The sequence below is a fragment of the Pseudophryne corroboree genome, chromosome 6 (assembly GCF_028390025.1).
Source record: "Pseudophryne corroboree isolate aPseCor3 chromosome 6, aPseCor3.hap2, whole genome shotgun sequence".
In the NCBI taxonomy this organism is placed as follows: Eukaryota; Metazoa; Chordata; class Amphibia; order Anura; family Myobatrachidae; genus Pseudophryne; species Pseudophryne corroboree.
Genome location: NC_086449.1, coordinates 732,830,048 through 732,842,262, shown reverse-complemented (window position 1 = coordinate 732,842,262; position 12,215 = coordinate 732,830,048). Strand labels below are relative to the sequence as shown.

Sequence of the window (12,215 nt, the reverse complement as noted above, 5' to 3'; positions counted from 1 at the left end):
TGGAGATAAAGATTTGGTAAGCAAATTCAGTGTTTTATTTTTATGTGTTGCTTTGGTTGCCATGATCTGTAATGGAACAGCAGTTTACAAGTATACGTACGGTATCTTTTAGAGTGATGTAAGCATCTTGGTCACTGTTGCAATATACTGCGAGTCCAGCAAGACTATCTCCGAGATTTCCTACATCTAAGAAGAACAGAATAAAAATACATTAATATCATTCTACGAGCATGACTCGGGTCAAGCCAGACACAAAATATAAAACAACCAGCCAACCAGATGATATCGCATGCGGCGCCGTGCAGTGTAATGAAGGACGGAACGACAGATCATTCTGTCCTTCATTACATAGCTCTGATGTGAACTGCGGATACGATATATCGGCCGGTTACACATCGCCTCACTGTGTACCCAGCTGTACAGAGAATATTTTCTTATTTACATTAGCTTCACTGGAATTTATAATCTATATTCCCTAAAACACCCATATATTCTAAAGATACATAGAGATGCATCCTCATACATCTAGCCCCAATACGCCATGCTGCGTGAGATGCCTGGCATGAACGAGCTGCCAGGTGCCATGCATCTTTTTTTTTCTGAAAATGCATGTCACAACACAATGCGACTAGGACTAACGAGCAGAGGCGTATCTAGGGTAGGGCGAGTGGGGCACATGCCCTGGGCGCCTTGGCAGGCCCAGGAGAGGGGGGCGCCGCCGGCGGCCAGGGCATCATGCCCCACTCGCCCCCGTCAACCCTAAATGTGAGGGGAGGAGAGCGCAGCGTCTCTCCCTCCCCTCACCGCCGGTGCTAGCAGCGCTGCTGTGTCCGGTCTCCGGCGTTAGCCAATCAGAGCTTGCGGACCAGCTCCTGATTGGCTAGCGAACCGGCGCCAGACAGCCGCCGGAGACCTGGAGCGGTGAGGGGACGGAGAGGCGCTGCGCTGCGCTCTCCTCCCCTCACATTCACATATCAACAACAAGGCGGCTGTTAAGTGACTGCGGGGGGGGCGGCGGCGACACAGTGGGGCATGTATCTGGCACCAAATGGGGCATGTAACTGGCACTGAGTGGGGCCCGGCACTGTGGGACATGTAACTGGCACTGTGGGGCATGTATCTGGCACTGAGTGGGGCATGTATCTTGCACTGTGGGGCAATGTATCTGGCACTGTGGGGCAATGTATCTGGCACTGAGTGGGGCAATGTATCTGGCACTGAGTGGGGCAATGTATCTGGCACTGAGTGGGGCATGTATCTGGCACTGTGTGGGGCATGTATCTGGCACTGTGTGGGGCATGTATCTGGCACTGTGGGGCAATGTATCTGGCACTGTGGGGCAATGTAACTGGCACTGTGGGGCAATGTAACTGGCACTGTGGGGCAATGTAACTGGCACTGTGGGGCAATGTAACTGGCACTGTGGGGCAATGTATCTGGCACTGTGGGGCAATGTAACTGGCACTGTGTGGGGCATGTATCTGGCACTGAGTGGGGCATGTATCTGGCACTGAGTGGGGCATGTATCTGGCACTGAGTGGGGCAATGTATCTGGCACTGAGTGGGGCAACGTATCTGGCACTGTGGGGCAACGTATCTGGCACTGTGGGGCAACGTATCTGGCACTGTGGGGCAACGTATCTGGCACTGTGGGGCAACGTATCTGGCACTGTGGGGCAACGTAACTGGCACTGTGGGGCAATGTAACTGGCACTGTGTGGGGCATGTATCTGGCACTGAGTGGGGCAATGTATCTGGCACTGAGTGGGGCAATGTATCTGGCACTGAGTGGGGCAATGTAACTGGCACTGAGTGGGGCAATGTAACTGGCACTGAGTGGGGCAATGTAACTGGCACTGAGTGGGGCAATGTAACTGGCACTGAGTGGGGCAATGTAACTGGCACTGAGTGGGGCAATGTATCTGGCACTGTGGGGCAATGTATCTGGCACTGTGGGGCAATGTTACTGGCACTGAGTGGGGCATGTATCTGGCACTGAGTGGGGCATGTATCTGGCACTGAGTGGGACATGTATCTGGCACTGAGTGGGACATGTATCTGGCACTGAGTGGGACATGTATCTGGCACTGAGTGGGGCAATGTATCTGGCACTGTGGGACAATGTATCTGGCACTGTGGGGCAATGTATCTGGCACTGTGGGGCAATGTATCTGGCACTGTGGGGCAATGTATTTGGCACTGTGGGGCATGTATCCGGTACTGTGGGGCAATGTAACTGGCACTGTGGGGCAATGTAACTGGCACCGTGAACCATTTTCAGTGGCCACACCCCTTCTGGAGCGTGGCCACACCCCTTCTGGTGTGTGGCCACGCCCATTTTTTCAACGCGCGCACATCCTTCTTTTTGTGTTTTTATTTTTTATTTTTTTATTTATTTTTTTTGGGGGGGGGGTCATTTTCCATCTTACCCTGGGCTCCGAAAACCCTAGCTACGCCTCTGCTAACGAGGAGACTGCGCTTATTAATTTGATATATGACACTAGTATATTGTGTGTGACAGTCTGTATACAGAGCAGAACAGAACCAGTATTGGAAAAGAGATGTGGCTGCTACATTGTAGCACTTTGTGTACAGGCACAGAGATTCAGAAGCACACAGATGTGTCATATATCAAATTAATCAGCAAACTCTCCTCGTACGTCCTAGTAGCATTGCGGTGCGACAAGGCTGGCTACACATCAGAACGCCAGCTAATCCATCGGTCAATGGGACCCTGCATCGGCAAGTGAATACACACTTGCCAATGCAGGGGGTTGGCAGAGCGACGGATGGACAGAGGATGTTATGCTGCACTCGGCAGCATGGTATCGTTAGCAATGTCTTCTGGTTAACCCTGCAGCGGCGCAGACCAAACAGAAAAATGTTGACGACTGTAGGTGTGCACAAATCACGGGTACACACTACTTGATCTGGCCAATATGTTGTTCCGATTTGGCTGGAAACGACATACTGTACTGTATCAGCCAGAGATCGCTCTAGTGTGTACCAGGCATAAGATGCATTTTCGGCAAACAAAAAGCAAAAGCAACGCACGATGGTAGAAGATTGCCACGAGACCAGGAGTGCCAAGATGGGCTGTTTGGCTGAGAACAGTAGTGAAAAAGTGCCACTGTGCAAACAATACACAATGTAGAAAGGCTTTTCTTTCAGTCTTTGAATCTTCTGACTTCTCAAGAGTGGGAGCCTTGAAGAAGTCTGATAAACAGAGGTAAGGCGTCAGGACATCTGTTACCTAGACTCCATTTATTGGACAAATAAGTTCTATTATTAGCTTTGCTTGTACTTTTTCTACCTATTAGTGTTTGCTGCTATATCCTATTATCTAAGTGTCAAATACATTTTGCTTGTTATTTTATTTAAAAAAAAACAACAACAACTTAACGGTTATTTATACTTTGTAAAACACTTTAGGATTCATGGAGCAGATGTATTAAGTCTGGAGAAGTGATAAAGCAGTGATAAGTGGAAGGTGATAACACACCAGCCAATCAGCTCCTGTAATGATTGGCTGGTGCGTTATCACCTTCAGCTTATCACTGCTTTATCGCTTCTCCAGGCATAATACATCTGCCTCCATATTCCTAATTTGAACCTGTGTTCAGGGTCGGACTGGCCCACAGGGGTACCAGGGAAACCACCGGTAGGCCCCACTGCCTGAGGGCCCACTCCTTCCTCTAGGGAACAGGTTCCAGACTGTGCACTTCTATTATACATGGTAGACATGTTGCATTACACTGCACTATATTATAGTGTATTTCAAGCCTCTGTGGAGGCTGGCCACACACCCTTTGTAAGCTGGCCACACCCCTAAGTATGGGATCCTATCACTGCATTCCCCCGGTGGGCCCTTTATGCCCCAGTCCGACACTGCCTGTGTTATAAGCAAATATTGGATGTTCTATACAAGCTTTAAACCTCACACATGAGTATAAGAAATATGCACCTTGATGCAATATATGTTGTGTTTTTTTCCATCTATACATTACTGTACTGTCTATATGGACTTGAGAAGTCAAAAGACTGAAAGATTGAAAGATCAGCCTTTTTATCTATTGGCTGCACTTTGGTACTTTAGCACTACTGCTGAGCACTAGTAGGCGCCGGTAATTATCATTATAGTTCTATTTACTTTTTCAGTGTGGCTAACAACTACACTTTATTGAATTCTAGCAGACACCCATCATATTAGGGAGTACATTGTTGCATAGTTTTCACTGCTCTTGTGGATTTGGGCAGTAATATGCATCTACGTGCCAGGCTTAATAACCCCTTTTCTCTGACGTCCTAAGTGGATGCTGGGGACTCCGTCAGGACCATGGGTATTAGCGGCTCCGCAGGAGACAGGGCACAAAAGTAAAAGCTTTAGGATCAGGTGGCTCCTCCCCCTATGACCCTCCTCCAAGCCTCAGTTAGATTTTTGTGCCCGGCCGAGAAGGGTGCAATCTAGGTGGCTCTCCTAAAGAGCTGCTTAGAGTAAAAGTTTGTTAGGTTTTTTATTTTGAGTGAGTCCTGCTGGCAACAGGCTCACTGCTACGAGGGACTTAGGGGAGAGAAGTGAACTCACCTGCGTGCAGGATGGATTGGCTTCTTAGGCTACTGGACACCATTAGCTCCAGAGGGAGTCGGAACACAGGTCTCACCCTGGGGTTCGTCCCGGAGCCGCGCCGCCGACCCCCCTTGCAGATGCCGAAAAGTGAAGGTCCAGAAACGGCGGCAGAAGACTTCAGTCTTCATAAGGTAGCGCACAGCACTGCAGCTGTGCGCCATTGTTGTCAGCACACTTCATAGCAGCGGTCACTGAGGGTGCAGGGCCCTGGGGGGCGCCCTGGGCAGCAATGATAGTACCTTATTCTGGCTAAAAATACATCACATATAGCCCCTGGGGGCTATATGGATGTATTTAACCCCTGCCAGGTCTCAGAAAAACGGGAGAAGAAGCCCGCCGAAAAGGGGGCGGGGCCTATTCTCCTCAGCACACAGCGCCATTTTCCCTCACAGAAATGCTGGTGGGAAGGCTCCCAGGCTCTCCCCTGCACTGCACTACAGAAACAGGGTTAAAACAGAGAGGGGGGGCACTTATTTGGCGATATGTATATATATATTAAAATGCTATAAGGGAAAAACACTTATATACAGGTTGTCCCTGTATAATTATAGCGTTTTTGGTGTGTGCTGGCAAACTCTCCCTCTGTCTCCCCAAAGGGCTAGTGGGGTCCTGTCCTCTATCAGAGCATTCCCTGTGTGTGTGCTGTGTGTCGGTACGTGTGTGTCGACATGTATGAGGACGATGTTGGTGAGGAGGCGGAGCAATTGCCTGAAATGGTGATGTCACTCTCTAGGGAGTCGACACCGGAATGGATGGCTTATTTAAGGAATTACGTGATAATGTCAACACGCTGCAAGGTCGGTTGACGACATGAGACGGCCGGCAAACAAATTAGTACCTGTCCAGGCGTCTCAAACACCGTCAGGGGCTGTAAAACGCTCATTTACCTCAGTCGGTCGACACAGACACGGACACTGACTCCAGTGTCGACGGTGAAGAAACAAACGTATTTTCCTTTAGGGCCACACGTTACATGTTAAGGGCAATGAAGGAGGTGTTACATATTTCTGATACTACAAGTACCACAAGAAGGGTATTATGTGGGGTGTGAAAAAACTACCTGTAGTTTTTCCTGAATCAGATAAATTAAATGAAGTGTGTGATGATGCGTGGGTTTCCCCCGATAGAAAATTATTGGCGGTATACCCTTTCCCGCCAGAAGTTAGGGCGCGTTGGGAAACACCCTTTAGGGTGGATAAGGCGCTCACACGCTTATCAAAACAAGTGGCGGTACCGTCTCCAGATAGGGCCGCCCTCAAGGAGCCAGCTGAGAGGCTGGAAAATATCCTAAAAAGGTATATACACACATACTGGTGTTATACTGCGACCAGCGATCGCCTCAGCCTGGATGTGCAGCGCTGGGGTGGCTTGGTCGGATTCCCTGACTGAAAATATTGATACCCTTGACAGGGACAGTATTTTATTGACTATAGAGCATTTAAAGGATGCATTTCTATATATGCGAGATGCACAGAGGGATATTTGCACTCTGGCATCAAGAGTAAGTGCGATGTCCATATCTGCCAGAAGATGTTTATGGACACGACAGTGGTCAGGTGATGCAGATTCCAAACGGCACATGGAAGTATTGCCGTATAAAGGGGAGGAGTTATTTGGGGTCGGTCCATCGGACCTGGTGGCCTCGGCAACAGCTGGAAAATCCACCTTTTTTACCCCAAATCACATCTCAGCAGAAAAAGACACCGTCTTTTCAGCCTCAGTCCTTTCGTCCCCATAAGGGCAAGCGGGCAAAAGGCCAGTCATATCTGCCCAGGGATAGAGGAAAGGGAAGAAGACTGCAGCAGGCAGCCCATTCCCAGGAACAGAAGCCCTCCACAGCTTCTGCCAAGTCCTCAGCATGACGCTGGGGCCGTACAAGCGGACTCAAGTGCGGTGGGGGGTCGTCTCAAGAGTTTCAGCGCGTAGTGGGCTCACTCGCAAGTTGACCCCTGGATCCTACAAGTAGTATCCCAGGGGTACAGACTGGAGATTCGAGACGTCTCCCCCTCGCAGGCTCCTGATGTCTGCTTTACCAACGTCTTCCTCCGACAGGGAGGCAGTATTGGAAACAATTCACAAGCTGTATTCCCAGCAGGTGATAATCAAAGTACCCCTCCTACAACAAGGAAAGGGGTATTATTCCACACTATATTGTGGTACTGAAGCCAGACGGCTCGGTGAGACCTATTCTAAATGGGAAATCTTTGAACACTTACATACAAAGGTTCAAATCAAGATGGAGTCACTCAGAGCAGTGATAGCGAACCAGGAAGAAGGGGACTATATGGTGTCCCTGGACATCAAGGATGCTTACCTCCATGTCCCAAATTGCCCTTCTCACCAAGGGTACCTCAGGTTCGTGGTACGGAACTGTCACTATCAGTTTCAGACGCTGCCGTTTGGATTGTCCACGGCACCCCGGGTCTTTACCAAAGTAATGGCCGAAATGATGATTCTTCTTCAAAGAAAAGGCGTCTTAATTATCCCTTACTTGGACGATCTCCTGATAAGGGCAAGGTCCAGAGAACAGTTGGAAGTCGGAGTAGCACTATCTCAAGTAGTTCTACGACAGCACGGGTGGATTCTAAATATCCAAAATCGCAGCCGTTTCCGACGACACGTCTGCTGTTCCTAGGGATGGTTCTGGACACAGTCCAGAAAAAGGTGTTTCTCCCGGAGGAGAAAGCCAGGGAGTTATCCGAGCTAGTCGGGAACCTCCTAAAACCAGGAAAAGTGTCAGTGCATCATTGCACAAGAGTCCTGGGAAAAATGGTGGCTTATTACGAAGCGATTCCATTCGGCAGATTCCACGCAAGAACTTTTCAGTGGGATCTGCTGGAAAAATGGTCCGGATCGCATTTTCAGATGCATCAGCGGATAACCCTATCTCCAAGGACAAGGGTGTCTCTCCTGTGGTGGTTACAGAGTGCTCATCTTCTAGAGGGCCGCAGATTCGGCATTCAGGATTGGATGCTGGTGACCACGGAGGCCAGCCTGAGAGGCTGGGGAGCAGTCACACAGGGGAAAAATTTCCAGGGAGTGTGATCAAGTCTGGAGTTTTTTCTCCACATAAATATACTGGAGCTAAGGGCAATTTACAATGCTCTAAGCTTAGCAAGACCTCTGCTTCAAGGTCAGCCGGTATTGATCCAGTGGGACAACATCACGGCAGTCGCCCACGTAAACAGACAGGGCGGCACAAGAAGCAGGAGGGCAATGGCAGAAACTGCAAGGATTTTTCGCTGGGCGGAAAATCATGTGATAGCACTGTCAGCAGTGTTCATTCCGGGAGTGGACAACTGGGAAGCAGATTTCCTCAGCAGGCACAACCTCCACCCGGGAGAGTGGGGACTTCATCGGGAAGTCTTCCACATGATTGTGAACCGTTGGAAAAGACCAAAGGTGGACATGATGGCGTCCCGCCTGAACAAAAAACTGGACAAGTATTGCGCCAGGTCAAAAGACCCTCAGGCAATAGCTGTGGACGTTCTGGTAACACCGTGGGTGTACCAGTCGGTGTATGTCTTCCCTCCTCTGCTTCTCATACCCAAGGTATTGAGAATTATAAGACGTAGAGGAGTAAGAACTATACTCGTGGCTCCGGATTGGCCAAGAAGGACTTGGTACCCGGAACTTCAAGAGATGCTCACAGAGGACTCATGGCCTCTGCCGCTAAGAAGGGACTTGCTTCAGCAAGTACCATGTCTGTTCCAAGACTTACCGCGGCTGCGTTTGACGGCATGGCGGTTGAACGCCGGATCCTAAGGGAAAAAGGCATTCCGGAAGAGGTCATTCCTACCCTGGTCAAAGCCAGGAAGGAGGTGACCGCACAACATTATCACCACATGTGGCGAAAATATGTTGCGAGGTGTGAGGCCAGGAAGGCCCCATGAAGAAATTTCAACTCGGTCGTTTCCTGCATTTCCTGCAAACAGGAGTGTCTATGGGCCTCAAATTGGGGTCCATTAAGGTTCAAATTTCGGCCCTGTCGATTTTCTTCCAGAAAGAATTGGCTTCAGTTCCTGAAGTCCAGAAGTTTGTCAAGGGAGTACTGCATATACAACCCCCTTTTGTGCCTCCAGTGGCACTGTGGGATCTCAACGTAGTTCTGGGATTCCTAAAATCACATTGGTTTAAACCGCTCAAATCTGTGGATTTGAAATATCTCACAGGGAAAGTGACCATGCTGTTGGCCCTGGCCTCGGCCAGGCGAGTGTCAGAATTGGCGGCGTTTGTCTCAAAAAAGCCCATATCTGATTGTCCATTCGGACAGGGCAGAACTGCGGACTCATCCCCAGTTTCTCCCTAAGGTGGTGTCAGTGTTTCACCCGAACCAGCTTATTGTGGTACCTGCGGCTACTAGGGACTTGGAGGACTCCAAGTTGCTAGATGTTGTCAGGGTCCTGAAAATATAGTTTCCAGGACGGCTGGAGTCAGGAAAACTGACTTGCTGTTATCCTGTATGCACCCAACAAACTGGGTGCTCTTGCTTCTAAGCAGACGATTGCTAGTTGGATGTGTAGTACAATTCAGCTTGCACATTCTGTGGCAGGCCTGCCACAGCCAAAATATGTAAATGCCCATTCCACAAGGAAGGTGGGCTCATCTTGGGCGGCTGCCCGAGGGGTCTCGGCTTTACAACTTTGCCGAGCTGATACTTGGTCAGGGGCACACCCTGACTGAGGAGGACCTGGAGTTCTCTCATTCGGTGCTGCAGAGTCATCCGCACTCTCCCGCCCGTTTGGGAGCTTTGGTATAATCCCCATGGTCCTGACGGAGTCCCCAGCATCCACTTAGGACGTCAGAGAAAATAAGAATTTACTTACCGATAATTCTATTTCTCGTAGTCCGTAGTGGATGCTGGGCGCCCATCCCAAGTGCAGATTGTCTGCAATACTTGTACATAGTTATTGTTACAAAAATCGGGTTATTATTGTTGTGAGCCATCTTTTCAGATGCTCCGCTGTTATCATGCTGTTAACTGGGTTCAGATCACAGGTTGTACAGTGTGATTGGTGTGGCTGGTATGAGTCTTACCCGGGATTCAAAATCCTTCCTTATTGTGTACGCTCGTCCGGGCACAGTATCCTAACTGAGGCTTGGAGGAGGGTCATAGGGGGAGGAGCCAGTGCACACCACCTGATCCTAAAGCTTTTACTTTTGTGCCCTGTCTCCTGCGGAGCCGCTAATCCCCATGGTCCTGACGGAGTCCCCAGCATCCACTACGGACTACGAGAAATAGAATTATCGGTAAGTAAATTCTTATTTTAATGCACACCAGAGCCGTGACTAGACATTTTGACACGCTGTGCATGGGGAAGGGGAGTGGCCAAAGAATAGTACCAATTTACATTAACCGTCACAGTAGTGTCTGTTATTCACATTACATGGCACAGTATTGTCCCATCTACACATTACACCGCACAGTAGTGCCCCTTGTACACCTTGCTTCACAGTAGTGCCCCTTAAACACCTTACGTCCAACAGTAGTGCCCTTTATACATGTTGTGCCACAGTAGAGCCTATTATACACATGATGCCATGTAGAGTCCCTTATATACATTATGACAGGTACAGCCTTTAATCCACACTATGCCAGGTAGAGTCCCTTATACACACTATGCAAGGTAGAGCCCATTATACACACTATGCCATGTAGAGCCCATTATACACACTATGCCATGTAGAGACCCTCCACATCATTCCTTCTTCTCCTCATTCCTAATTGTGGGAGGAAACCAGAGAGCTGGAGGTAACTCACGCATATACATGGAAAGAACATACAGATGTGTCCTCTACATCTTTGCTCTGTGCGCTACAAGTCACGTTACACAAAACGCTTGAGTGCCCTATGACTCGGTAGCGTCAATCGTTTTTTTCCTGTGAAAATACATCTTAGACGTAAAGTAATGTAACAGGACGCACAAGCAGCTTCTGCTGATGAAAATTATGTGCAACATGCCTATATTCTGTGTGCGACTTCCAGGGCTGTTTAGCGTGACTGCAGCAAGGATGTAAGACGACACGTATGTACATACTCTACAAGATAAGTCCCTGGTAGGAATCGAACCTACTGTATGAGCTCAGTGCTTTGAGGAAACAATGCTGACCTCTGTTCCATCGGGATGCGGTCAAGATCCCGCTGGACGGAATCCCGGAGGTCGAAATACCGACACCGGAATCCCGACCGGCACAATCCTGACATATTCTCCCTCCATGGGTGTCCACGACACCCACAGAGGGAGAATAAAATAGTGTGCCGAGCGTAGCGAGACACCGTGCCCGCAGCGTAGCGAGCCCGCAAGGAGCTGCGTTCCGCTCACCACCCCTGTCGGGATTCTGCTGGTCGGGATTCCGGTGTCGGTATTTCGACCGCCGGGACGCCATCCATCGGGATTTCGGACTGATCCCATTCCATCATGCAGCCCTATTACTATTCATTACTATTGTAAAAATAAAGCAAGTTTTGGGAGCACTGACTTTGGAAACATAAATACAGAACAAGCTTATCGTATAGGAAAAGACATCCTGTACCATTTATAAATGTTCAAGTATAAATACCAACACTAGTGCAAATTACTCTGTCTATTCACTAAGAAACAGTGACATCACTCAGGCACAGCTAACTGACTGCCACAACCAGGGCAGCTTTGGCCTATACTGGGTGATCCTTACATGGCTCCGATGACAGATCTGACTTGATTTAGATCAATGATAGGCAAACCCTGGCTCTCTGGACATTGTAAAAACTACAAATCTCATCACTGTTTTGCCATACATGTACAAAGGGAAATGGGATGACTACCCTTGTCTTGGCACAATACAAAGCCACTGTAACATATGCGTTGGTGGGGATTTTCTACCTTCATATTTACATTTATTGGCTAATACAGCAACACCAGTAGCTTTTACAGATACTCTGCGTGAATCCTAGAAGTAAACACCTCCTCCAGCACACAGTAAAGGCAAATGAAAAAAAAAAAAAGGAATGTAAAAAAATACATACATAAAATTGTACCTAGCAAAAGTTGCACAAATTGGATACATCCATATAGTGTAAATTGCTAGTAATTGTTTATTACACAGATCTTCTGCAAACCAAGCAGTATAGATTAAGGCCTTCTGCTCTAGACCATGTATCATTGACAAATCAATTCTTTCTAATCAATCCTGACAAATTGTCTCATCTCACAAGCTGACGTGGCAAATGTAAATTGATTAAACTGTAATTACTATTGCGGTACCCTTGCTCCTACAAATTTGTTTCCTTTTATTAACCTAATTGCCCTAGCAGAGGGCTTTACAAGTTATTTGAGCTAGCGCTACTATGAGTGACAGCTGTCACCTAACAAATCTAAAACTACAAAACAAATCACAAGTTTGTATAATTTACATTGCATTCATTTACAGTAAAGGCTTTTACAAAAAAAAAAAAACATTTTTAAAAATCAACTTATATACAGATGGAGTAAGTTCATATCTCAATGCTTTCCTTTAACATCTATACAATAGATTAACTCCCATTTTGGAATGCAAATAGTCCCTTTCTAGGCATTTGCAGTTTTCAATATATGGGGAACTCTACAAA

At 48.1% G+C, this 12,215-nt stretch overlaps 1 protein-coding gene across 1 annotated transcript in view; it reads right to left on the bottom strand.

The window, feature by feature from the left end:
- PWP1 (PWP1 homolog, endonuclein) overlaps positions 1 to 12,215 on the bottom strand; it is a 248,794-nt gene that overhangs the window by 155,801 nt on the left and 80,778 nt on the right. The window contains exon 4 of the mRNA XM_063928458.1: positions 101 to 186. Within this exon, the coding sequence (XP_063784528.1) occupies positions 101 to 186 (86 nt within the window). The remainder of the gene's footprint in view (positions 1 to 100; positions 187 to 12,215) is intronic.